The sequence below is a fragment of the Bombyx mandarina genome, chromosome 09, assembly GCF_030267445.1.
Source record: "Bombyx mandarina strain Sakado chromosome 09, ASM3026744v2".
Taxonomy (NCBI): domain Eukaryota; kingdom Metazoa; phylum Arthropoda; class Insecta; order Lepidoptera; family Bombycidae; genus Bombyx; species Bombyx mandarina.
Window position 1 is genome coordinate 16,060,970 of NC_143216.1, and position 26,353 is coordinate 16,087,322.

At 36.0% G+C, this 26,353-nt stretch overlaps 1 protein-coding gene and 1 long non-coding RNA gene across 5 annotated transcripts; one reads left to right on the plus strand and one right to left on the minus strand.

Moving 5' to 3' along the window:
* The first annotated feature begins 34 nt into the window (after window positions 1-34).
* Window positions 35-3,118, plus strand: LOC149502391 (uncharacterized). The gene is made up of 3 exons (XR_016323592.1): window positions 35-231; window positions 447-670; window positions 1,153-3,118. It is a non-coding gene; the product is annotated as an uncharacterized LOC149502391 (long non-coding RNA).
* A 5,908-nt stretch (window positions 3,119-9,026) lies between these two features.
* tna (Zinc finger MIZ domain-containing protein tonalli) lies at window positions 9,027-26,273 on the minus strand. 4 transcript variants are annotated; one of them, XM_028170251.2, is made up of 11 exons: window positions 25,932-26,273; window positions 25,176-25,324; window positions 21,030-21,156; window positions 19,534-20,323; window positions 19,295-19,427; window positions 19,003-19,213; window positions 18,118-18,455; window positions 17,868-18,015; window positions 16,666-17,001; window positions 15,639-15,857; window positions 9,027-12,175 (listed from the first exon to the last, which is right to left on the minus strand). In XM_028170251.2, exons 3-11 carry the CDS (start codon window positions 21,126-21,128, stop codon window positions 12,014-12,016), a joined length of 2,436 nt encoding a protein of 811 aa, XP_028026052.1. In that variant the 5' UTR covers window positions 21,129-21,156; window positions 25,176-25,324; window positions 25,932-26,273; the 3' UTR covers window positions 9,027-12,013. The 4 variants fall into 4 exon arrangements, with proteins under 4 accessions (XP_028026052.1, XP_089586093.1, XP_028026053.1 ...); XM_089729967.1 differs by having other exon boundaries at window positions 15,639-15,842; window positions 25,932-26,272; XM_028170252.2 differs by having other exon boundaries at window positions 15,639-15,842; window positions 21,030-21,159; window positions 25,932-26,272.
* Between the last annotated feature and the right edge of the window lie 80 nt (window positions 26,274-26,353).

Consider the following 26,353-nt stretch of genomic DNA (forward strand, 5'->3'; position numbering starts at 1 on the left):
AAAAAAAAGCGACTGTCCCGACATTTTGGATTTTTTTAAAACTTAGTAAACTTACAATTTACAAACTACCTCGATTGATTGTTTCTTTCCGCGACATTTAGGCTGTTGTACTTTGCTAAAACATGGTAGGGAAAGGAAGTGTAAAATGCTCAAAATGCGGCATTACATCAAAAGAATATTTTCCTTAACCTTCCATAGGTTTCCTCTTCCGTCCAAGCATCGGTCTCTGAGGTAAGTAGATCAAACATTAATATTTGGATTAATTTTAGATAAACGTCCTCCTGATTTTACAAGTTCTCACTTTTTGCACAATTCCGACCTGAATTATGCAAAAAGTGTACTTACTTAATATTATTTTGAAGATTGCTTAGAACTTTGTTTTTTAATTTAAAGTAGAACAGCTTCATACTTTATACCTGTGTACAATGAAAGCATTATTTTTTTAGGGCTAAACTTTGGGCTAAATTTTGGTTTTCCTGATGGTGATTGGACATCCAATGAATCGTTAGAAAAGTTGAACGCACAGCATAGGATGCTATGTGGCAATCATTTTGATGATTCTTCATTTACCAGCAGCAACAGGAAAAGACTTCCATCTGAAGCTCAAAGTATACTTTCCCAATTAAGAGACGAACAGTGTAGTCCATCTAAAGCAAGTCATGACATCCAAGTGAGTATTTACATAGTTTACTTTATAATCATAAAAATATTACTCAAAAAATTATAAAACAGTTACGGGCATTAAACTTCTTATCTCGTGATAATATTCCATAACAAATCAAAAAAATATTGATTTGTATCCTTTTCATATTGAAGAAAGTCTTCTCCCAAGTAAAACATATTCACTTATCCTATATAGAATAGGTAGATATGTTAGGATACACTTGGGGGAGGTAGATAATTAATTTATTCTGATGTAGTTATATCACATTGGTTATCTTGACATAGTACTTGAATTTCAAATTGTGAAAAAGAAATAAACATCACTTTTAAGAAAATATTTTTTTCCAAAATAATATTAAAACATGTAAACCTACATAGAATACATAGATCGAAAGTATTAAAGTTACCAAAAAATTTACTTTAAAGGAATTAATTTTCTAAATTTTTTATTTGAAATTTGTGATTTAATTATTTTTGTATATTTTCCAGGAACCATCAATAAGCAAAGGTATTTTGAAGGACTTGGATGTGAAAAAGTTCACTGAACTTACACCTAAAAAGCAAAAGCTGCATAAGAGATGCAGAAAAACCTATCTGAAATAATGAGGCTCTGAAGAAAGTTTAAAGGTGTTAAAAAATCCAAAAGATCTATATTAAGTGTACTAACATCAAATGAACCTACTAATGAATTATTAAAAAGCAAATTAAGTAGTTCATTTTATTTACTATTACAAAGCCAACTGAACAACGTTCCAAGAAAATTAACTGGATGGAGATGGACACTGGATGATAAAGTGTTAGCCTTAAGCATTTATAAGAAATGAGTTGACTATTATCAAAGCCGGCAATGTGACTTTTGGACAATTATTGGTAAATCAGAAAAACGAATTATTGACTTTGTATTCCATTGACAGTCACAAAACTCTTCTGAACGACATCTTAGATAAATAACAGGTTAAGTATTAACCTTTATTTAATGCAGGTTTTGAACCGTATTCTTTGAAGGAGACGATTATATTCAAATCAATCTGTATTGACATATCAATAACATTTTTTTGTCCAAATGCACAGATTGCCACCTTTGATAATAGACGACTCAAATCAAACTGTTGTTATAGATTATTAGTAGGTTATTTTGTTGATCCAATTCATATTTTATGTGAAAGTAACGAAGAGCTAGGAGATATGCCTCCTCAGTGTTCTGGTGAAATGCAAGCATGTGCTTATCTTTGCGGATTTATTGTAAAAAAGATGGCACTCAATTGTACTCTTTGTAAAAGTATTATGCTAGCAGACCAGAACACATAGGTATGTCATTTGTTTACATTGTTCAAAGAATATGATGATGTTAAATGTAGTTTAAATTACATTCAGTACAGTTTTTGTAAAATGGTTGAAAAGGCTGCAAATTTGGTAAACAATTATCTAAAAGATCACAGTCACACAGAAAAAATTAAAATGAATTTATATACTTTATTAACTGAAAATTTGGACAAAGATTGACTAAAGGGATGTGAAGAACATTACGCAGTCAATATTGAAACAATTATAAAAAGTACAATTGCTATCTGTTTAAAAAGATTTTGTAAAATAAAAAATGGAAGAAGCGTCCAAAAATCATGGAAGAGAAAAATAAATATATTGAAAAACGTTTAATATTAAGTGATGATGTATGTAAAGTGTAAATCGATTAAATATTCAACCATTTCATTCAATTATAAAAAATGCATTAATTTTATTGCAATTAACTTATATTGCAACTTAACTATTAATTGCAGTCCTAGTGGTAAAACAATTGCAGTTATCTCAGATTGATGTCAGATTATTTACAAAACATTTATGCTCAACACATTTGTAAATTTAAAACAATACTTTATTGTCAGATAATACCTTTTCTAATTCTACAAGAAACTAAAATTAGTATGTTTCGAGTTTAGGAGTCATTAATCATCAATAAATGATAGATTTTCATGTTTATAAGTCTTATAACACCCGTGTTCAGTTACTACGTAACTTCATCTAATTAGTTACGTTTCAATGACGTCCCTTTCAAGGATATTTTATATTAAAAGTTTCTCTATGTTTAAATATACTGAATTATTATAAAATAAGTAAAAAAGTCATCAAGTATGTAATTTATATATATTTATTGTTAATAAATAACGACACCATAATTTTACCACACTAAATCTTTTATATGAAACAGTCAATTACACTGTGGTAAGCCTTTTACAAATAACGTAGATTTTCTCATTAATTTATTACAGTAAAAAACTTAATTCTAATTTTAAATCTAAAATCTAATCTAAATGTAAATTTTATATCCTTTAAAATTATTCTGCCGCCACGCGCAGTGCTGTATATAATATAAATACTTTAATTGTTAATAAGAATATACATTAAGACTTTTTGTTTTTAATTATGGTAGCTTAATAAAATTGTTACCCATGTACAATCCTTGTTTTATTTCTCTACATGAAATTATTCCTTAATTAAATTCTCTACTTGCATGCCATTTTAAATTCTCGCGCCATACGTTAGTACCGATGGCATTAACTGGGGCGTTGGTGTAAGCATTTTTTTACTATGAAGCTGTTGTTCTTCTTCGCTAGAAGTAATAGTGTTCTGTGCGCTTTACGGCCAAAGGCGCACAGATTATGCTGGACTGTTATAGACGCTATAGTGTAAACGCGAACGATGCGCCATCTGTGGAAGGCGGCCATCGGCGTGTGCGCCATGGTACTGCATAGATTACTATAGAACGCAAAGATACTTTGTGTGTACCTCTATAGTCGGATTTTTTATTAGACGAAGTCAACTGACGTTTACTGTGTTGTCAGTTTTTGATGAAATAAAAATAGTGTTGTAACAAAGTGAACGATTGAAAAAACTCCTGAATTAATGAAATTGCCTCGATTGTCTAGTGAATAGTCGGTGTGCCGAATTGCCGATATCGGGTACGGGGTTCGAATTTTAGGCGTGCTTTGTACATACCAACGACTTTTCGACGAAATATTATGTTCCTATAGTATTTACCTGTACCGAATATTGAGTGTTTTAAACATTAAGAAAAACATTGCGATGAAGCTTGTAAGACTGTCCTATTTCCAATACATCATATAGTTGAAACTATAGATATATAAAATAGAACAATTATAGGTAGGTAATGAAAATAAAAAAAACTGATTGTAGTTACATACTACTAGTAACATATATTGGAGCACTTTAATACAATTTTATTGTAAAATATAAATTATATTCTTTTATAATTTGAAATTAATGATTAACTCTTCACACTCATTGTTCATTCATATGATTGAACAAGAACTGAACTCATCACTATTACTTTAAATATAGCAACATTATTTCACAAAGTGACATTAGCTACTGTCAGCTGGCTTCGTCTAATTAAAAATCCGACTATATGTTAACCAGTTGTGACTTGTGTTGGTATCTACATTAACAAAATACTTTATGATTTAAAATGCATCCAATGGTCGGGAAATTAATGTGAAAATAAAAATCGGTATTACGATACGATATTTGAATTTATCAATAAGATCAATTTGATTTGTAAAAGTGGCGGATGAAAGGCGATTGCATGTAGCAGAGATGCGAATGTTGCGATCGATGTGTGGAGAATGGATAGAATACGGAATGAATATGTTAGAGGAAGTCTGAAAGTGGCACCTGTGACAGAGAAGCTGAGAAGGGCGCGTTTGGGGTGGTATGAACATGTGATGAGACGAAATGAAAATGAGGTTGGTAAGAATATGTTAACTATGAATGTGGAAGGATATAGAGGAAGAGGTAGACCTAAGAAGAAATTGATGGATTGCGTGAAAGACGATATGGGTAAGAGGGGAGTGAGCGAAGAAATGGTCTATGATAGAGGAGTATGAAAGGAAGAAAATATGTTGCGCCGACCCCAGGTAACTGGGAGAAGGGCAGGATAATGATGATGATGATGATCAATTTGATTTGTACTCTTTGGCGGGAATGGGCGAAGCGAAATTGTATGATTTGTGGTGTGAAGTGGAATTTTAGCATATAAAGCTTATTTATTATATACTCTTGTGGCGGTAGCCATCATACAACGAAGGTATTTGAGAGATGCTTGAATCTCGCTTACGGCATTTTTAAGATAAGCTTGCATACAAGTTCCGAACGACAATATTAGGACCTTCGGTCTACCGAGCAATATCACCCACTCGGTGGTAGATCTTCCCATTTTCTGTCACAATTTTACTGTGACATTATTTGGGATCAATCAATTTCATTTTATCGCACTCCATTTGACTTTTAAAAGATATGGCATCAGTAGGTATTTGATAACAAAATAAAATATGAGACCGTATGATACCTTTGCCCAGCCTTAGTTGCAAAAATGAAACTAATACTATTACTACTGTCATTTTCTAGACTTTTTAGCGGGAGCGCGAGGAGTGAAGTTGTATGATTTGTTTTAATTTGTCTATTTAGTGTTTCTTTAGGTTTAAGTGCGTAATAACCTCTTTCCAGTTGGAAAAATAAAACTACTACTACTGTCATTTTCTATGGAGGGTAGAAGTAAGGAGCACTATCTCAGTGAAGCTAGCGCTATTTCAATGAGTCTTCCAACAATAACTTAGTGTTTATAGGTGGACACTTTTTCAACCTGTCCCTTAAACAAAATGGTGTTCCTTACTTCCACCGTCCATATTATTTTTATAATATGGATGTTCATTGTGTTTGCTTATTTTCGCAAAAAAATATTTTATTTTGGTGAAAATGACCTGTTTTATTTTAGTTATTGACTCATATGTATTAGCGTTGTCATGAAGCAGCAGTGGCCTAGAGCGAATGACCAATCTCGGTTGTTTAGCAGCTAGTTCTTCCTTCATGGTTTGCAGTTGCTGACAATAGATATCTGCGGTAATCGTTTGGCCAGATTTTAGAAAGCTGTAGTGAACGACACGAGCGCTGGTCCACCAAACACTCACAAGTAACTTTTTCTGAGACAATTTTCGTTTAGGGCAGGATTTGGCTGGGTCTCCAGGGTTCAGCCATTGCAACGAGCGCTTCCGATTATCGTACAGTATCCACTTTACATTACAAGTAATGATTCCATTTACAAGCCCTTCATTATTGAGTCGGTTGAGCAAAGTAACACAGCAGTCGACGCGTGTTTACAAGTTCGATTCACTCAATTCATGAGGTACCCATTGTTCAAGTTTATTTACTTTCTCCATTTGCTTTAAGTGAATTAATACAGTTTTATCACTTACCCCGATGCCTGCAGCTATCTCTGAAGTGCTTTGTAATGGATCCGCTTCCACAATAGCCTTTAATTCTTCATTTTTGTTTTTTGTCTCTGGCGGTTCAAGGGGCTTAGGTCGAAATTTCCAGAACAAAAACATTGAAACAAAAAACATACCGTGCTTTCTTTTGCAACTCTAGCGCCGTACACATCATTAAACCTTCGAGCTGTTTCTGCAGCACTGGTGCCACGGTAGAACACGTATTCGTAAATATACCGATATTTCATGTTTTCCATTGTGCGGCAATAAGCGACGCCAATGAAAAAAATAATGAGGATAAAACAAATCAATGACTGTTTTCAAAATTCAAATGACCAGCTAAATTAGTTTATAAATTTGAATTTGGAATTCTTAACCAAACAGGAGATATTTCAGATATGTAAGGGCCTAATAGTTGGTTAATTTCAGACGATCGGTTATTTCTATCAAGGCTCTCTATCTATAGAAATTATTTCTCAATAAACGATAACAATTAACAAGCTAACAGTTAACAATGAAATGGTTAGAGCTACTTAGATCATTGTGTTTCGCAGTTTTTCACGTAAAAAGGTAATTTAGGCATAACTTATTTTTACTTAAGTCAGTTGATGCAATCGCAATATGAACATACGACCACAAATACGCAGACAGCTTTAATAGATTAATAATAAATAAATACTATTTGGGAATATGGATTTTATTAATAATTCAATTCAATTACGTCAAAGAAGTATATACTTATATCTATTGAATTTATAACACTACAAGAAGTGAAGTCGTCATAGCCTAAAGGAAACATGCGCGGTGAACGAAGTGACTATGTCGGTGTTCGGATCTAGCAGGCAAAATAAGTTTTCTAATGAAATATATATTTAGTAATTGTTACGGATATTTTCCACGGTGAAGCAATAACGTCGTGTAATGAAAATCAAACTCGAAAAAATTATAGTTTGCGTAATTATTACTGGTAATTAGTACTGATAGGTCGACTTCTGGTCCGGACGGGTAGGTACCACCACCCTGTCTATTTCAGCAGAAATGCGTTTCGGTTCGAAGGGTTGTCGTTGTACTATAAAACTGAACTTAGAATTACTGTCTCAAGGTGTGTGGCGGTATTTACGTGGTTGATTTCTACGGGCTCCGGTAACGACTTAACACCAGGTGGACTGTGACCTTGTTCACCCATTTAAGCAATAAACAAATACCTTTTAAGTGTGTACATTAAGTATTTGTAATTTTAATTTTTATTTGTCGCAAGACTGCACTGTAATCCATTCAATGTAATGTTAAACGGTGATCAAGAGTACTGAAAGACATCCAGGCTCTATCCGGCCACTGAGTTTCTCGCCGGATCTTCTCAGTGGGTCGCGTTTCCGATTCTGTGGTAGATTCTGCGAAGCACTGCTTGCTAGGGCCAGTGTTAGCAACACCTCCGGTTTGAGCCCAGAGAGCTCACCTACACGCTAGGTTTAAACTGAAATAGCCTCTCAAGGCTATCAGCATAGGTAGGAGAAAAAAAACAGGCTACATCCCCATCAAGGCATAGGCCTGATGCTCTAAGCTGGAAACTATATCTAACTGCACATTTACAATTACTAAATAAACAAGTTAGGAGTCCCGATTTATTTCTAATGTCAGGAATCAGGAGGAGTTTCTCTATAGGCTTATCAAGCATACCTTTGATCTTTATTTAAGAATAAATTTCAAAATTAATGACCAATTTCGTACAAAGTGAACAAGAATCATTAAGCGACTGGTTATCGGAGTTATCGCAGACGAGATTATCCGGTTTTGTCTGGCGTCCGGTCGTTGTACTAATGTATTTTTAAATTTATTTAAAACAATTGTAAAGTATCCTTGTATGTATTTAATATTAGTTGGTATAGCTTTGTAAATTAAAAGAGATCATTAATAGGTACTTTTAGATACGCATTTTACGATCTATTTTGAATATTATACTATATAAAAAAAATTTACTTTGACTTACTTGTGCCATAATCATTTAAATACTCCAGAAGAACTATCAAAAATTAAAACAAATTTTAATTTTTGTTGAATTATTAAAAATTACCTATTAACTAATTGATATAGTAGAGAGTCATGACATTAAAATTAAATGGTAATAGTCGAAGGAAGTAGCTAACACAATATATATTCTTAAATATCAGCCGGCCTGATTTTCTGGCCAATATTTGATTTCACTTTGATCTAATTTCTACCTAACTTTACATGACCACCCACGCTAGGGCAATCTAGAAATATCATTGAAATCGGTTCAAACTCGAAATCGAATTAGTAAAATATAGATATACCTATATTATCTTGATATCTTACTGTATAATTTAATATGGTATCATAATATACGTCCGCTTTTTTCAGTACAACTAATGAAAAAAAAATTTTTATTACAATATTAGCTTGACTTTCATATAGTGAATATTTCGTGAACCAATGGATCCAATGGAACTAATTTGTGAACCGGTGTATTTATATCGATTGATGAGGCTGTGCCGAGGTTTAAATTCAGAATTTATTTTGTACCTACTCATAATTTTTCAAATATAATTGAGGTGGAAAATAATAAAATACCCATTTCGTTTTTCTTAAGCTGTACCAGTCGGGTAAAGGGAGCAAAATCGTACGGTGCCTACTTATGCTTATAGTTTCCCAGTTTTTTCCATGGTTCATTAGTTTACTGGTGGTAGGAGCTCTTGTGAGTCCGCACGGGTAGGTACCACCACCCCGCCTATTTCTGTCGTGAAGCAGTAATGCATTTCGGTTTGAAGGGTGGGGCAGCCGTTGTAACTGTACTGAGACCTTAGAAATTATATCTCAAGGTGGGTGGTGCATTTACGTTGTAGATGTCTATGGGCTCCAGTAACCACTAACACCAGGTGGACTATGAGCTCGTCCACCCATCTAAGTAATAAAAAAGTCTATAAATTACCAGCACTTTACAGACACATTTTTAATAGGCTGAGAATAGCTTAAATGCGAAAATCTCAATTTATTATTAGCCTGATATGACACTGTAAAAGAAATTAAAGAAGAAAATAATGCAACAAAAATCAAAGGCATTCGATATTATTTTTAGATTGTTTTTATTTCTCAATAACATAAAAATGTTATTTTTTTTCACTTTAACACATTTCAAAATGAATTCAGTGGGTACCAACCAGATTGCTAAAACATTCACATAATCTTCAAAACTTTTAAACATTCTACAGTACAGTTCAGTTTTGCATGATCACTTGCATCATGGCTCTCGAATATATTTTATTTCTTCTTTCACTTATTTCCAAATGCCGTAACATACATTATTTTTGTACGAGCACATTATCTACTTCACAGCAGTTAATTATAATATCCAACAAAATATAATATAATTATATATAGTAATCATTTCGTTGTCTGAATCGATCATCTTAACAGATTTTTGACATTTTATTTCCATAATGTGATATGCTATAAATTTTGTGATATTCGAAATATACTATATAAAATGAATCGATTAATTTAATTACCTAATAAGGTAGAAAGCGTAAAAGAAGTTGGTAATTTGGTCTTACAAAAATCTTTGTGATGATCAATCCAACAGCAATATTTACTACAATAAATATTCTTAGCTAACTGGAATTGAAGGTCCCTTAAAATTATTTAATTTATTTTCGAAGCTGTGATCAATTATGCATTGTTGCTTCATTTGCGAACCAGCGGTTCTAAAAATTTGTCTAATAGAAATTATTTATCAAAATTTGTTAATTAATTCTGCAATATTTCGAATAATTGACCACGGCTTCTCGTAATAACACTAGGTAATTTTTATTGTTTCTCATAATATTTTGACTAACTCTAAAGAGGCGTCCATATTCATAGCATGAAGTAAAGATGCGCAAATCACCAATTTTTACACAAGTCAGTGAAAGAATCGACAGTTTTACATATTTTAACTCTATTCAATATTCAATAACTGTTTATATAAAAATTCATTAACAATAAATTACCTTCGAAACTTTACAACACCTAAATGAATAAGGTGAAAAATGACTTAATAAATTTTATGGGAACTTAATTCCATTTAGAAATTTTCATTGTTGACAATTTGCGCTGCACATTAAACCTACGTAGTATCAAAATTAATTTACCAATAATTTATTTATAGTTTGCACACTAAATGTCACAGTAATGGAACAAAAACATTTGAAAATATGTGAAACAAGTTTTTGATAACTCAATGCTCATCACAATTTGTTTCATTTCACTACCATTAATAAAATAACTCTGAATATATAATTACATATATTTAGTAGTTCATTATATTAAATAGAGCTTTATTTATACATAGAAGCACTTACTTATTGCTGTTAAGTTTCAAATTAATTTTTAATAAAGAGCAACCAAATTAAGATGAGCATAGATTTAAGGCCTCTGACTAATTATGAATTCACTATTTACGTTTGCAAAGATATAAAACGTATCTGAGTACAGATGAGAATTGAAATGGATTGAGATATTGAAAAATAAAACTTTAGAAAAAAGAAATATTGCCTGAAGCTGTTTGTAACTTTTTTTTTATATTTTGTCAAAAGATTGTTATTGTTTATTTCAAATTGACATTTTCAAATCTTAGATAAAATAATAGTGAACCACAGAGTTACTTATAAATAAAAACAATTATGGTTTACCACAAATAATCTGTACTCCGAATACATGTTCTATATTGTGTCTTGTGTAGTATTTATTTTATGTTTGTACATGATAACCCATGTAGAATTTAAATTTAGTAATACTATACTAAACTGGCCATCATATAAGTATCTGCCATGTTCTCCAATATAATAACTAAGTAATATAATATTCTTAACTAGACTCATATTTACAAATAATACAGTTCATTAATATGTAGAAATTAAAATATATTTCTATCATTCTTCGATTCACATAACGCAAATAATTTAACAAAGTTCATTTTTGCACTCAGATTTACAATAAAGTTTCCGTAACTTATACGTTACCAATTGTTTATTGATTTCAAACAACTTCATTTAGAATATATCACCCAATAAGCGAGCAGCGTTATACTCTCGAATCTTATCGTATCTTAACATTAAAAATGCAGAATACGCGAAAATTTAAAAGGAATATTTAACAGTAAATGGCAATTGAACATTATAGTTCGCTCGCATCGAATAGGAACTATAAGATTCATAATGCCTCCCATTGGGGTCGCGGCCGTCACCTCCGCTTACCTTATACTATACAAGGAGACGACTGCGCCGCGACCCTTGCCTTACCAAAACAACTAGCACAAATAAAATAACCTCTCATTATATACAAACCCGGTAAACTATTCACAACATGTGGTCACAAATCAAATTCTAATTGAATTAAGTTAAATGTTATTGAAGAAGTCGAATGAAAAAATTTGTGTTACACTTTATGCTAGAGTTTAGAATATAAGGAGCTCATTAGCGCCACCGTGCGTGCGGCGGTGCGAGGAACTATACATGCACAACACCGCAGTGTCTATGGCCGTCCGCCTCCAATACTTTACTTAAACAACTAATAAACCCTCCAGCACCAGTGTTTCAACAGCCGGCGCTCTGCTCTGTGACAATGTCGGAAACCGCAACATCTTAACGTTCTACACGCCGGTAACACCTTCAAAAGATGACGGAGATTCTGTTTTTGTTTCTAATTAACGTGGCGGACTTCAACATTGCCACAGACGGAGGTTGAACTAAAATCTAGTATCACAATGTCGGGCTTCGCTGGATCGAAATGCGATTCGGAACGCAGCCGCTAGTTCCCAGGCAACCGTTGAACACCATGCAGCAAATATTCCGTGAACGAATGTAGACGTAATAAAACGAAATTATCGGTGGTAATCGCTTATGCTGAATTAAGTTCGAGACGATCGGAATTACGCGATCGTCTACATTCTACAAATATAAATCGAAACATATAGGAACATAATACTAGTTGATCATTCTAATTTTTAAAAATGCCGTCTACATACTTCAAGAATTGACTTGATGTGGGTACTGATTGATGTTCGTTCGGTAGGGCGTTCACTCGAACAGCGCCAAGAGGTCGTCCGATGAAGGGGCTCGCGGTGGCTGCGATCCCGCCGATGACGACGAAGACGGCGGCGTCGCGAGCAGTTCACCCAGTGCCGGCGCGTCCAAATATGATAACAGCTCCATAGGATCCACACTCGTTTCCGGAAGCAGCTGTAAACAATAATTTGAACATTGAAGTTGATCTCTTTTATATCGTTCCTTCACTGCTGAGGATCGCGACCACATGTGACGTTCCTTCACAGTGTTCGATCATGGACCGCATGGTACAGACTACCACTAAGTTCTTCCTTTACTAGATCTGACCAACTGGCTGGTGTTCTGCCTACGGCGCGCTTGCCCTATTTATTTTTTATTTATCCTACCTATACTGATAGCCTTGAGAGGCTATTTAAGCTTCACTCTAATGTGTAGGTGAGCTCACGGGGCTCAAACTAGAGTGTTGCTAACACTGGCCCTAGCAAGAGTAGTGCTTCGCAGAATCTACCACCGGATCGGAAACGCGACCCACTGAGACGATCCGGTGAGAAACTCAGTGGGCTGTGTCTGTGGGTTAATTCGCTTGTCGACCCCTTCGTCGCAAGCGATGGGTTCGACGAGGACGGGGACCGGTGCTTGTGGTACCTAAAAGCACCGTTAATGGATCGGGAGGATCCGTAATGACGTGTTTTGGGCAACGTCGACTGTTTACCATTCGGTCTAAACGCGCTTGCCCTCTATATGACCCGAAATTATGAGCTATTGCTAGCTATTATTGAAGTTGATAATAAACTTGAAAGCTGAACACGTATACGTTATATGAACGCAATCGCTTTCAACGTAATCAACTAGCGCGGTTAATTACCTCGCTTCATTAACGAGATTGCTTTTTTATTTGTAGTCACTAAGGATGCGGATAGCCGCCCACTACTGGGGCTATAGTCAAAGTACTGATTTACGTTTTGTTACAATGCGAACAGAAACAATTCGACAATGCCGTATCGAAAGATGAAAGGGTATTTGGTTTAAGCGACATTCTTACACATAACAGGAGAGAGCCATTTAAAGTTTAAAATTTGCAAAATATATTTAAAAAAAAAACTTTTTCAGATATTTGAATGGAGTAAACATAATTGAAGTTCAATTAAAAGCATCGAACTGTTGATGCTGATACCAAATAAAACAGACTTTAAATTACAAAGACACATATGGCGTATTAAGCGAAATGTCACTTAAACCAAATAGACTTTCACCCTTCGATATATCACTACATAGTATAAAACAAAGTCGCTTTCTCTGACCCTATATCTGTCTGTCCCTATGTACGCTTAAATCTTTAAAACTACGCAACGGATTTTGATGCGGTTTTTTTTAATACATAGAGTGATTAAAGAGGAAGGTTTATATGTGTAATAACATCCATTAAATAGTGGAGAAATCAATAATAAAGTACAGTTTCCGAAGCGAAGCGAGGGTGGGTCGCTAGTAATTTAATATTTTTTTTTCAAAAATCAACTTTAAAAAATTCCTTGTATACTTTCAATTTAAATATGGAAAGCGAATTGTTTTGTACAAAAAACACATTTTAAATAAATTAAAAACTACATTGTATAAGTGAACCGATATTGATTTCGCTATAAACAACAGCGATATGATGTTGATAACGCGTTGCGGTGACGTCAATGTGTATTGTGAACTATCTTTAGCAGCGGTTAGTTATTATTATTGAATACAAAAACGAGCATTTTAAATTAAAACGAACGAACGATTTTTCTTTTTATGATAGGAAATATCTTACAAACTGCGCAGGAGTTTCAAGAATAAAATTTACTTATATTTGTTCTTAAAGTGGAAATAAATTTCTTAATTTCAGAACGAATCTCATTTGAAACAAGGCAATTGAATTACAATTATTTCGAATACATACAAAGAATTTTTACTATTTACTGGTGGTAGGACCTCTTGTGAGTCCGTACGGATTGGTAGACCACCACACTGCCTATTTCTGACGTGAAGCAGTAATGCGTTTCGGTTTGAAGGGTGGGGCAGCCGTTGTAACTATACTTGAGATCTTAGAACTTATATCTCAAGATGGATGGCGCATTTACATTGTAAATGTCTATGGGCTCCAGTAGCCACTTAACACCAGGTGGGTTGTGAGCTCGTCCACCTATCTAAGCAATAAAAAAAAGAAAATAAACTAGTAAATGTTCAAGCATCTACATAATCAGTATTTTATCATGTAAATATTAAATTTCGGACATGATTTAAACAAGTTGGCATCCAGTGTGCAGTCAGTGGCTTGGGTGTTAATTAACTTGTTACGACCACCACTATCGATGCTCGTTACTGTAGATGTAAATTTGTGTTTCATTTAATTACGACCGCGATTTCAAGGACGTACATAACAGCACGTATTAATACTATTGAATTTATTAACCACAAACATTATTTGCTATTTCAAACCTGAGTTAATAAACAACAACTTTTTGATCGATTTTAATTTTAATACAAATGTTGTACAAAGTCTATTCTCATATTCATAAGCTGCCAATAGGATAGTGTGCGTTATCATATAAAAGTCAAAAAATATATGTGAGTAGGTAAAATGTGTTTCCAAATAATATTACCATAGTTACTAACATTATCGGTATTTATAATACATTTTATCTTCGTGATTGTTTCGTTAGTGTGCGTATGCGAAAACTACTGGGACGATTTTGATTCTAAAAGTAGTTAGCTGAATTATGTTTTTAAAAACGAATGAAAAACTTTTTTTTTAACAAGAGCGAAGGATCATTCAAATCGAAATTTCAATTACAAACAGCCAAGTCAGAAAGTGTTTCAAATTATAAACGAATTGAATTACTTAAGGTACTGGTGTATTTTCTATTTAAGGTTATAATATGATTAGGTGTAAAATTGTTGACTTTTATTAGATTCTGTTTGAAAATTTTAGGTTATAAATAAACGGAAAAACTTTCCTACATCGATTACAATCTTATTGAATCACTGATTTATAAACAACTTTTCAAAGATATGTTGAATTTTGAGTTGTAAATTTCGCTCATTTTTCTGTAAAATGATTAACAATCTAATCTGGCGCACATAAGTATTGAGTCTGCCTTAATATAATGCTCTCTTCCTAACTGCAAGAGCAACATTAAAATTGTCACATACGTATTCAGTTTTTATTATCAACTTCAATAATAGCTAGCAATAGCTCATAATTTCGGGTCATATTAGATGGCAAGCGCGTTTAGACCGAATGGTAAACAGTCGACATTGCCCAAAACACGTCATTACGGATCCTCCCGATCCATTAACGGTGCTTTTAGGTACCACAAGCACCGGTCCCCGTCCTCGTCGAACCCGTCGCTTGCGACGAAGGGCTCGCCGAGTGAATTAACCCATAGACACAGCCCACTGAGTTTCTCGCCGGATCTCAGTGGGTCGCGTTTCCGATCCGGTGGTAGATTCTGCGAAGCACTGCTCTTGCTAGGGCCAGTGTTCGCAACACTCCGGTTTGAGCCCTGTGAGCTCACCTACACACGTTAGGGTGAAGCTGAAATAGCCTCTCAAGGCTATCAGAATAGGTAGAAAAAAAAAAGTTGAAATTAATTCGAAAAATACTCACATTGAGATTATCCGTGCCCTCGCCGTCGATGACCGCCGCGGGGTCAAAGTTGAGGTCGGCTGGAATGTCGACTTCGTTGAGCGAGTGGTGTCCGACAGAGGGCGGGCCCGGCGTGTGCGAGGAGCCGGGCGTGTGCGCGCCCCCGCCCCCGCCCGGGGTGTGCGCCGAGCCCGGCGTGTGCGGGGTGTGGGGAGTGTGCGGCATCTGGTAATGTTCAAACTGTTTCATCAATTTAGGATAGTGTCTTTGACTGTATAAATTCTCTGCGATTTAGACCATCGAAAAGCAAATAAAGCGACATAATAAAAAACATCGAGAATTGAGAGATCACACACGAATTCCTTCTACGTCGCATACCCGGACCGAATGGTAAACAGTCGACGTAATTACGACGAGTGAATTAACCCACAGACACAGGCCACTGAGTTTCTCGCCGGATCTTCTCAGTGGGTCACGTTTCCGATCCGGTGGTAAATTCTGCGAACCACTGCTCCTGCTAGGGCCAGTGTTAGGAGCACTCCGGTTTGAGCCCCGTGAGCTCACTTACTAGCTTGATGAATCTAGATTAGCCCCTCGATGTTACTAGATTAGTTAAGAAAAAAAAACTTCTTCGTCTCCACGTTCTATTTGAGTAAACTGTAACTTTTGTTTTTTCGATTATATATATCTCACTTAATATCAATCAAAGTTTCCTAATTAGTTTTTCGTGACCTCAATCTCAACAGATTTTACGTATGTCGCTGTACTTGTTTACGAGCTCTTACGAGAGACTTGAGCATATCGACGGTTGAAAGGCAAACGTGACTAAGCGACAATAACTGCTTTGTACATAAATGATAGGCAATAACCATATTCGATGCGCAATAAAATATATATTTCTAGGTTTATTAAAATAATTTCAATCCTACAGCTAGATTCGTTAAAATATATTTGTTTTTCAGGTATTCTGTAAAGTTCACGCATTGTCGCTTAGTCACGTTTGCTTTTCAAGCGTCGATATATAATTTGATAATTTAATTTTAATTACCTGTTCGTTTAGGCTCTTCTCCATTGCGTTTAGGGGATCTAATGAATTAACGCTTTCGTTGAGGTGCGACAGAGGTCCGTTGCCGGCGAACTCATTGCTCCCCGGGCCGTTGTTCATTCCGAAGTCGTAGTTCTGACTGTTCGGGCCGGCGTTTCGGTTCTGTGCGCTTTGGTTGTACGAGGAGATCATGGAGCCGCTAGCGATGGTGTTCATGTCGGGCGGCAGGTACGGCGACAGCGCTTGGTTCATGTCCCAGTTGTTCATGGTCGGCATATTCATGGAGCCGGGCGACATTGCTTTGCCTCGTTTGCTGCTGTTATCGCTGTCGTCTTCTTGCTGAAATCAACAGGACCGTTATTCGTCGAATCTAAATTAAAAGCGTTTTATTTATGACTAGCCGTATGTACTCGACCGCTTTGCTGGGCATTTAAAATTAACATTATTATTAGGGAGTCCAACACTCATATAAATATTAGCCTATCCATTAAGTACATGTATTTTCTACATGGATACCATGAAGTCAATCGGATGCATGGTTCAGTAGTTATAACGGAACATCCGTAAAACCACTCTAGATTTATATATTAGTATAGATTAGGTATCATCATAATCATTCATCATCATTCTGCCCTTTTCCCAGTCACCTGGAGTCTACGCAACATGTTTTCTCCTTCCATACTCCTCTATAATATATCATTTCTTCGCTCACTCTCCTCATATACATATCGTTTTTCACGCAATCCATCCATTTCTTTTTAGGTCTACCTCTTCCCCTATTTTCTTCCACATTCATAGTTAGCTTTCAGCAACCTCATTTTCGATTACGCAAATTATATTTTTGCGGGTTTGATTTTTATTACACGATGTTGTTCCTTCACCGTCGTCAATCGGAATATTTGTTAAGTACGTATTTCATCAGAAAAATTGGTACCCGCCTGCGGGATTCGAACACCGTTGCATCGCTACATACGAATGCACCGGACGTCTTATCCTTTAGGCCACGACGACTTCAAACATATTCATTCCGTATTCTATCCATTCTACCCATACCCACTTTATTATGTGTCACAAAAAAAAATATGGTTTGAAGAGTTTGCATATGTGATTATACCTTTTTAATAAGGCTGTTGTTAACTCTACTAGGTTGAAAGCTTGTCTGCCCAGCTAAAACAATAAATATGTTTCCTAATTCACAAAATTACCTTTATGCCGGTCGTGTTTTGGCTCTTAGCTGCTTTCCAATTAGCTCCGCTGTCGATGGTCACTTCATCGACATCCGACGTGTTTAGCGTGTTCAATATCCCCCACATGTACTGGTCAACTTCTAGACCTTCTAGCTGGGCTGGTTTGCTGTAACAGAACCGGTCACTTTAGTTTTGTTCAAATTCTTTATATTATGTATATGTAATGTCTATGTATATATATGTAAGAAATGTTAGTGTGTTAACTTACTTGCAAACAGGACATCTCCACGAGCCTCGTTCGCAATTCAGCTGTAGATAAGATTCCAAGTCGAAGCACTGTATGTGTTTGCACTCGTGGCCGCGCGCGGGTAGCGTGATCTTCTTGAACGTGATAGGACATTTTAATGATACTTTTAGAGCGGTTTGTTCCACGCTGTCCCTATCAGTTGGAGTGTTCGCATTGTTGCCCACCGCCGGCGCTTGGTTGAAGTTCATTTTGATTTTAGCGATGCAATGGTCCGCGGTCAACAGCCGTTTCCTTAATAAGCCCTGCAACACGCTCCGTACGCTCGGCCGGTGGACTAATTGCAGAACGAATAGATGCGACTGAAAAAGAAAAAGTCTTTTTAATTATTGGAACGAAGTTCCTTATGGGACGATGCGGAGGGGTACCCTAACCGGGAAAAAACGTCCGTAACGTAAGATTTTTATTATTTATTTAGTGTTAGTATGATGGCTATACAGTGTCTAATGTATAGTCTACGTGATGGCGGTTATTATTATTATTCATATAAATAGCTGTTTCTTTGTATATTATTATTATATATCTTTTTATAAATCATTGTGAATAAAGTTGATAACTTTGTAAAGTAGTTTTTTTTTATCAATAAAAAAATCATAATAGAAAAGGTTAATAATTATTTTCTTTATACCTCGAATAGAACTTAAAATTTATATTATATTTTTATAATAAGGCACTTCGTTCCTATCCAGTGTCACAGGATACCACACATCTTATTATTATTATTTTTTGATTCTGTCTTATTGATCGCGTCTCATCGAACACCAGAATTATGGAAATGTTTCAACAGGTGGTACGCGAATAATGAAAAAAGTGTAAACATATTGTGTATTTAATAACATAAACACTTACACAACAACAGGCGGAGACGGTGATCTGTATCGTGTTTCTGCCCGGCTGGCAGACTTCTTTCAGGTACAATGGCTTGTGTGATGTTTTATTTTCCCCTCTATCTATGACTAATGGCGTCGCGTTCACCGATACCTGGACGCTAGCCGGCCAATTCGTGTTCATCTGACGATCTTCATGATGGAAGCATTTTAGCTGCAGCTCAAGGTCGGATCTGGAATAAAAATTATTATATTAAACATCGTTCGAAATGTGAGATGTCTTTAAAATCCTTAGGATTATCGAAAATACTTACCTCCAAATCAACGTTGAGTGCACTGTGGGTTTCAATTGGAAAACATGGTTGCTAACTGCTAAATTGTGTTCTAATCTAAATGGCGGTAATATAATACCATCTCTTACGGGGAATGTTAACCGGAGTTCATCGTCTGTAAACATAACATTATTAAATTAGAAAAAGCTGAACGTAAACAACAAAATTCAACATTATCTTACAGTATACAAAATAGGAATGCGTAATAGTATCAAACTTACTTTGTGCCATGCCCATCGGTGGTTTCAGCTCGTTGAAGTGCGGTTTTACGTCACCGTTTGGACTAATGTAAGGTGGAATACTGCTGGCGGGGGTGAGGGGCGGCGTTGGGTTACCCGGTACCGGACTGTGCTGGTAACTCATGTTGGTTCGCATGGCCACTTCTTGCGCAAACTGTCCGCTATATTGTCCCGCATACTGCGCCGTTGCACTCTGGTGCTGCGGGAATTGACTGGGAACTCCGCCATTGAAATACTGTCCTTGATTGGTATAGGGTGGCGTTGACTGTCTGATGGTTCCCCTCATTGCAGCTCCGAAATTACCGCTGGGGCCTAAAGGCTGCTGAGGGGGGTATTGACTTTGAAAGCCAGGCCGTCCACCGTATCCGGCGGGGTATTGGTTCGGTCCAAAACCAGGCTGGCCACCCATGTACTGGGATTTCCGTTGTCCCATGAGCATCGTTCCAGATGGATATGGCGTGTGTCGCCTTTGGTAATTGGGACCCATTTTTGCTGAAGTACTCATTTGTGTCGGACCCATTTGACCGGGCATCATATTGGCGTGCATTCCCATATTAGCCATCTGCGCCATGGGGTTCATCCCGTTCATACCATTCATGGCTGCGTTGCCCATCTGACCCATTCCGGTCATACCATTCATACCGTTCATGCCATTCATGCCTCCGTTTCCTCCCATTCCCATGCCGGTCATGGCCGGATTATGAGTGCGCTGTTGGCCGTAGCCATTCATCGCACCATACTGAGGATTCCCCATAGTCATGTTGTTCTGCATCTGTAAATAAAATTGTTGCCGTAAATACGTGACTATAACCACGTTCTATTTATCAGTACGTTTTGAGTTACTTGCACTTTGTAGTGTATATTGTGGTAGGTAATGTTTCTTTTGTTGTGCGATAATGAATATAATAATGTTATTAAATAGACGATGCTAGTTTTTTTTAACAATTTCTGTAAAAAGGAAAAGTCTCTCAATTTTATTGTATTTTTTTATGTGAGTTACCTTAGAACTTTTTTCTAGGAGAACCGATATTTTTTTAAGCTAATTCTCATGTGGATCCATTAAAATTTTATCAAGTACCGATCAGTAGTTCTAGGGATATCCTTTATATAAAGATTTAATTGACTTCGACTACATTGATGATATTCCAATTTTACCGAAGTCGGTTGTAAAATTTTGTTTGTCACTGTTGAGAGGTTTCACTGACTATTGAATATTATTTATAGCTTAATTTGCGTTTTTCCGTATTTCGTATTTTTAGAAATTATTCTCAGAGATTGTTTTATGTGTTATGGTTCTTCATTCTTCGTATTCTAAAGCATTTAACATAAACACGAAAAGGAACGTTTTTAAATTATCATACCTAGTTTACAGTCGCATAAGTCACATTTTGCAGTGAGATACGACAGTTTCACAATTTCGATTCGACTCTTTGGGCTGGTTGGTTATCGTGGTTTAAGTCGCGGATTTGTGTCGTTACCTGGGAAAAGGGTTGCGAGTCTTGCATCGCGGCCGTCGTGGCCGCGGCTACCATGGCGGCGGTGGCGCCAAACTGGGCGTTTTCGCCGCCACCGCTCATCGCGCCCGTAACGCCGGCGTACCCATAGCTGCTGTAACAAAATATTACATATCTTTAACACGTGACACCTTTAAATCTATACTAAAATATAAATCTAGAGTGGTTTTTACGGATGTTCCGTTATAACTACTGAATCGTGCATCCGATTGACTTGAAACTTGGTATCCACGTAGAAAATACATGTACTTAATGGATAGGCTAATATTTATATGAGTGTTGGATTCCCTAATAATAATGTCAATAAATAATAATGTTAATTTTAAATGCCTGCCTAGTTACTTATAAATGAATTGTGATATCATATGACAGTTTTGTTTGCGGTGACAAAATGGCATTTTCACAGCATATTATTATGAGCTTGTTATCGAAGACATTTGAACGTGTATGTTGCAGTTCACGTTCAAGTTTGCATAGGAATATCCGCTATCTGTAGGCCCTTGACAAGAGAAAACCTCATTGTTTCTAGGTAGGGATAAACAAAATGATAAAACAGCTTAACTTTACAGTTACTTTGTAACGATAGTAAAGTCCCGAGCAGGGTCAGAATCACAGTGTGAATCACAAATTAATTGTCGATAAAGTTTTTAAATTTGCTCTGTGGGCTCACATAATATTTATAACAATTTGTTAAATTTTGTCGCAACCAAGCAAATACAGTGTGCAAATTAAATGTGAAATCGGTCTAGTTAATTTTACTTCACTCACGATACGAGTAGTTTCTATTGCAAGCGGCCTTGCAGAGTCGAACATTCCACACGTTAACGGTTCGATTATTAATAAACTCAGATTCTATATTCAACCTAAATCCTATCGGCGTAAGATCATTTTTTAATACGTACAGTAATTTTATTATTTTACTAACAATGAGAAAAAAAATCAATATGGACGTATGGTGAAGCGTTGTTACCCCTGTGTTTCTCTCGGGATACGTCTGATTTTTTGTATGGCGCCGGAGTGGGAGACCGATTCATGTGAACCGCTTTTGGGGCGAATTCCCGAGCCTTCCCGGAGCCCTTCCTAATAATGCCTATTCGACAAATGCACGACAAACACTCGCACGGGCTGCCTTTTGTTATGAAGCGTCTCTGTAGTAGTGCAACAATATTGGCTTTCTGTGCAATACGAAATAATATTAATGAATACAAACAGCCGCACACATAGTAGCGAACTGATTAAAACGTAAAAAGCAACTATCCGTTTTTAAATATACAATTTTAACAAAAAAATCGCCAACGTTCAGTTTCTTTATTTATATTGTTTGAATAGTTTTGTCAATAAGAATTAGTCGTTCAAAGCGGTGGACTTTTCACAGCTTCTACTTAAGTATTCTCGTAAATAGCTTAACAGATACTTAGTAGCGTCGACAACCAATAAACACGCGAGTCAACAGCGCTTGACTAGACATCTATTCATCGAAGCTGCAGATGATTTACAAGGGTCCTTTCTTAGGTAAACTCGCTCCGACCTGCACTTCTTTTTATAGTTTTGTCTGGACCTTTTTTCTTTTTGCCGACCGAAATGTGTGGCCGACAAAAAATCAGTGCGCTCTGTCTGTATCCTGGTGCGCTTTTTGTAAAAGTGGTACCACATCCGAATAATCACTTACGGCCCGCTCAAAATATTTTGGGATCATGAATGCGAGCGTCTCGGGCGTTTCTTTTGAGACAGTTCTCGGAACGTACCTTTTCGAAGTGAGTTTTATATTTTCTCGAGTCATGTCTATTGAAGACAAAACGTCTACAAAGAATACTTTTGAGTTTAGCGAAGCCGATTCGTGCTTTTAACTAAACACGACTAAGTTTTGGATTCGTCGCGTCGTAGTAAAATCAAGAACATATCAATGCAAATACAAAGTAGGTAAGCATCTATTTCGAGAAGCTGGAAGGTGTTTGGCATAGTATTGAGAGATGTGCGAGTAACGCGTAGGTATTTTGATACATTGGCTGCAGTTAATTTTAGATGGTGCGCAGACGTGTCGGATTCCTGTTTAATTGGCAGTCGAAATAATCGTATAATGGATTAAGCTTTTTAAATAAAAATCAGGGCGTTCGAGGTATTGCTTATACGAGGTTTTGTTGTACTCGTGCTCCGTTTGAAGTGTTAAATAAGGCGTTTATTGTGAGTCGTATAGATTACTATCGTAGCAGCGTGAAGCCGTAGCGTGTTCGACCCTCGTTTTTTGACGACAGTTGGTCACCCCCGTCAAAAGGCCACTCCACATTTTGGCTTGTGCGCATATTTCAATAAAACGGTATTAACAAATTCATTTTACTGTGTCCATTTTGATAAATTTTAATCAAGACGTATTAGCCTACTAGTATTTATGATTTTTGTTGCGCGTTTGGTTTTTATTTAAATAATTAATGGTTACAAAAAAAGCTAAATTAAATTTAATAATAACCTTACTTAATATCACATTTACCGAAACGTTCAATTAATATGTCTAATTATGTTTAAATATATATCTCTCTCTCTCTCTGTCTGTCTCTCTTTCACAATAAATCAATTGATGCTGCGACGAGAATGAATCATGTTTTAAGGAGCGGAATTCGGGGTTTACAAACGAAGGCAAACGCTCCGTAGTAAATACTGTACAATGAGTCGGGAAGGGTCGGGCATCGATATGCGGCTAGGGTAAGTGAGCCACGACACAACATGGGAATATTGTCGCGTAAAGAACTTACAAAACAAAAAAATCTGTTTATATAAACAATGAAAACAATCTAAGCTGTTGAGTCGACACATGCTCACGACTATGTAACAAAGTGGCTTTGTAAAAACAGTACGTTCGAATCTATTGAGCACGTGGTGCAATACTGTCAGTGCATCCGCCCCCAGCCCGCTATCCGTTTGTTACTGACATTTTTTCCCACGATAACTTACTTACGAGCGTTTTAGATACAAGCCATTTACTATATTAAACAAAGATGAACGTGACAGACAAATTTTGATTTAGAATTCAAAACAATATTGAAATTTTTGGATTATTGATACACTATTAAAATAAAGATTTGGGTGAATTAGATAATTTCGAATTATCAATTAATGTGAATTAAATAATTGCTCGGATAATATGTAAAACATTAATTGTTGAGAGACTCTTAGCGGTTAGATATTTCGAATTCTGCCCTTGATTAATAAGTAACTTCCTGTGCCCTGTTCACACAGTCTTTTCGGTCCCCATGTTATTATTATTTGCTTATTGGTTTTGTATAGAGGCAGCCGTCAACAATATGTCGTTTGTAGAGGTGACTACTACAAAACAAAGCCGTTAAGCACGTCAACTTAGCACCTGCTCGTATTTTTTTTACGTATTTGATAGAATATAAAAAAAAAACGAACACTTTAATTTAAGATTGTCTACGTGATTATGACAGTAACATTTTGTTCAATGTTTTTTGAATGACATCAGTGTTTTCAGCTTGATTCTATTTGTTTGTGTTTATTATAAACGTTAAAATGCAGTCACCGCGTGCATTCCCAGTTCGTAGTAGTGTGAGTGACTATCGTTGCTGTGTGCGCGACTTGTATTAGTGTGGGTGCGATCTCTCGTTTGTGTGTGTGTAATGCGCGCCCTAAAACATTTGTATATACGTGTGAATGGGAGAGCACATTTCATTTATAATTGCAGCGATGCGCGGTCGACAATGTCACACTTACTTGGGTAGTTAGTTACCCTTCAATTTTTAGGGTTTCCATTAACAAATTTATCGATTAATTTAGTTTAATTATATTTGAAAGCTCCTAAAATAATTGAAAACTAACGATATTTGTATCTATTACGGAGAATATTTTTCCGGCACACTTTTTAGATTTATGTTAATGGATTATTATTTTTATTAATTTTGAACCGCGATAATAAATGCGTCTTATAGGTAAGCGAGTCACGTTTCGGCGTTCGGTTATAATATAAACAAACTTCTTCCGGATAAGATAAAACAATAGTACTTGAAAACGAATTAAAAATAATTCTGAGTAAGGTTATTTAATCCGGTATTCATTAATTAAGTGACGTTAATATTTTCTTTGAGATAAAGACTAACTTACCCAGGGACGTTAACTCGATATCCAATTGTTCCTTGCAGAGGATTTCTTTTTCCACTATTGGGAGCTGGTGCTCCCGTGTATGTAATGGTTGACCCCACGTACCCTGCCGTGCTATCAGAGTTCGCCGTCCTGTCGTCTCAAAGCACCCCCTGAAATACGATGTAGCGTATTGTATCCCAAAAATAATGACGTTAGAACAAAAATGACAGTTCTCAGGTCAATGGCCGATTTATGGTCTTTTTTTAAGTTACTGTCAGGTATGCTTCAATTTGCATATGTGTCAGACGCTAGCGTAGAATGACTTGTTATCGCGCATCGAGTAAAATTTCGCTTATGCCATTCACTGTTAAGTGTTTAACTTTTGAACATTAAATAGATATTTTTATATTCACTTTATATTAATTGAAATTAAGACATTAATTTCTAAGAATGCAACATAATTTTTTTGTAACAATTTTCTCATTGAGATTTTGTTTACTGTTTTTTTTCTGTTTTCGGGTGTATCGCAATTATTTAAAAAAATTATTAAGTTGCTTTGTTTTAAGTTGATGAACGCGTGCGGAATTTATTTAATGATCAGCTGATAGGTATCACATCCAACGTGTGCCATTTAGCGACAGGTGGTAGATATAAGGGCCAGGTACTTTGTTTTTAATTTACGATTTTTTTTAAATTATGTATATAGATTAAATAATTAATGATATTCAACTTTGGGACTTTGCAAATAAATTTCTTTAAAAAATCACTTTTATTTACTTTTTAAAAATCACTGTCACAGATCCTTGGTGCGCACTAGTTATGCTTATCCATAATCGTTTTCCACTAAAGTAATCCTGAGTTGTGTCACTACACTGTTCCAAAACTTCAAAATCAATTGTCACTTTCACATTAAATAATATCCAAATCCAGGGTACTGAGATCAGAATTTGTCACTGTATTCCAATCATTAAATAAGTTGTCGCGAGCCCGATTTTGAAATCACCGAAACATCATATTATACGTGTTACACGAGTCTCAACACCGACGTCACTGAAGCGACGACGAACGACCGTACGTTCGACCGTCAAAGGTAACACTGGATGATGGCGATGGTGAGTCGGCGACGGTGAGTGAGAGGTTGCGGCGCGGGGCGCTACCACCCCGCGCGACGTTGCCAGCTCGTCGCTATAAGTGGCGTA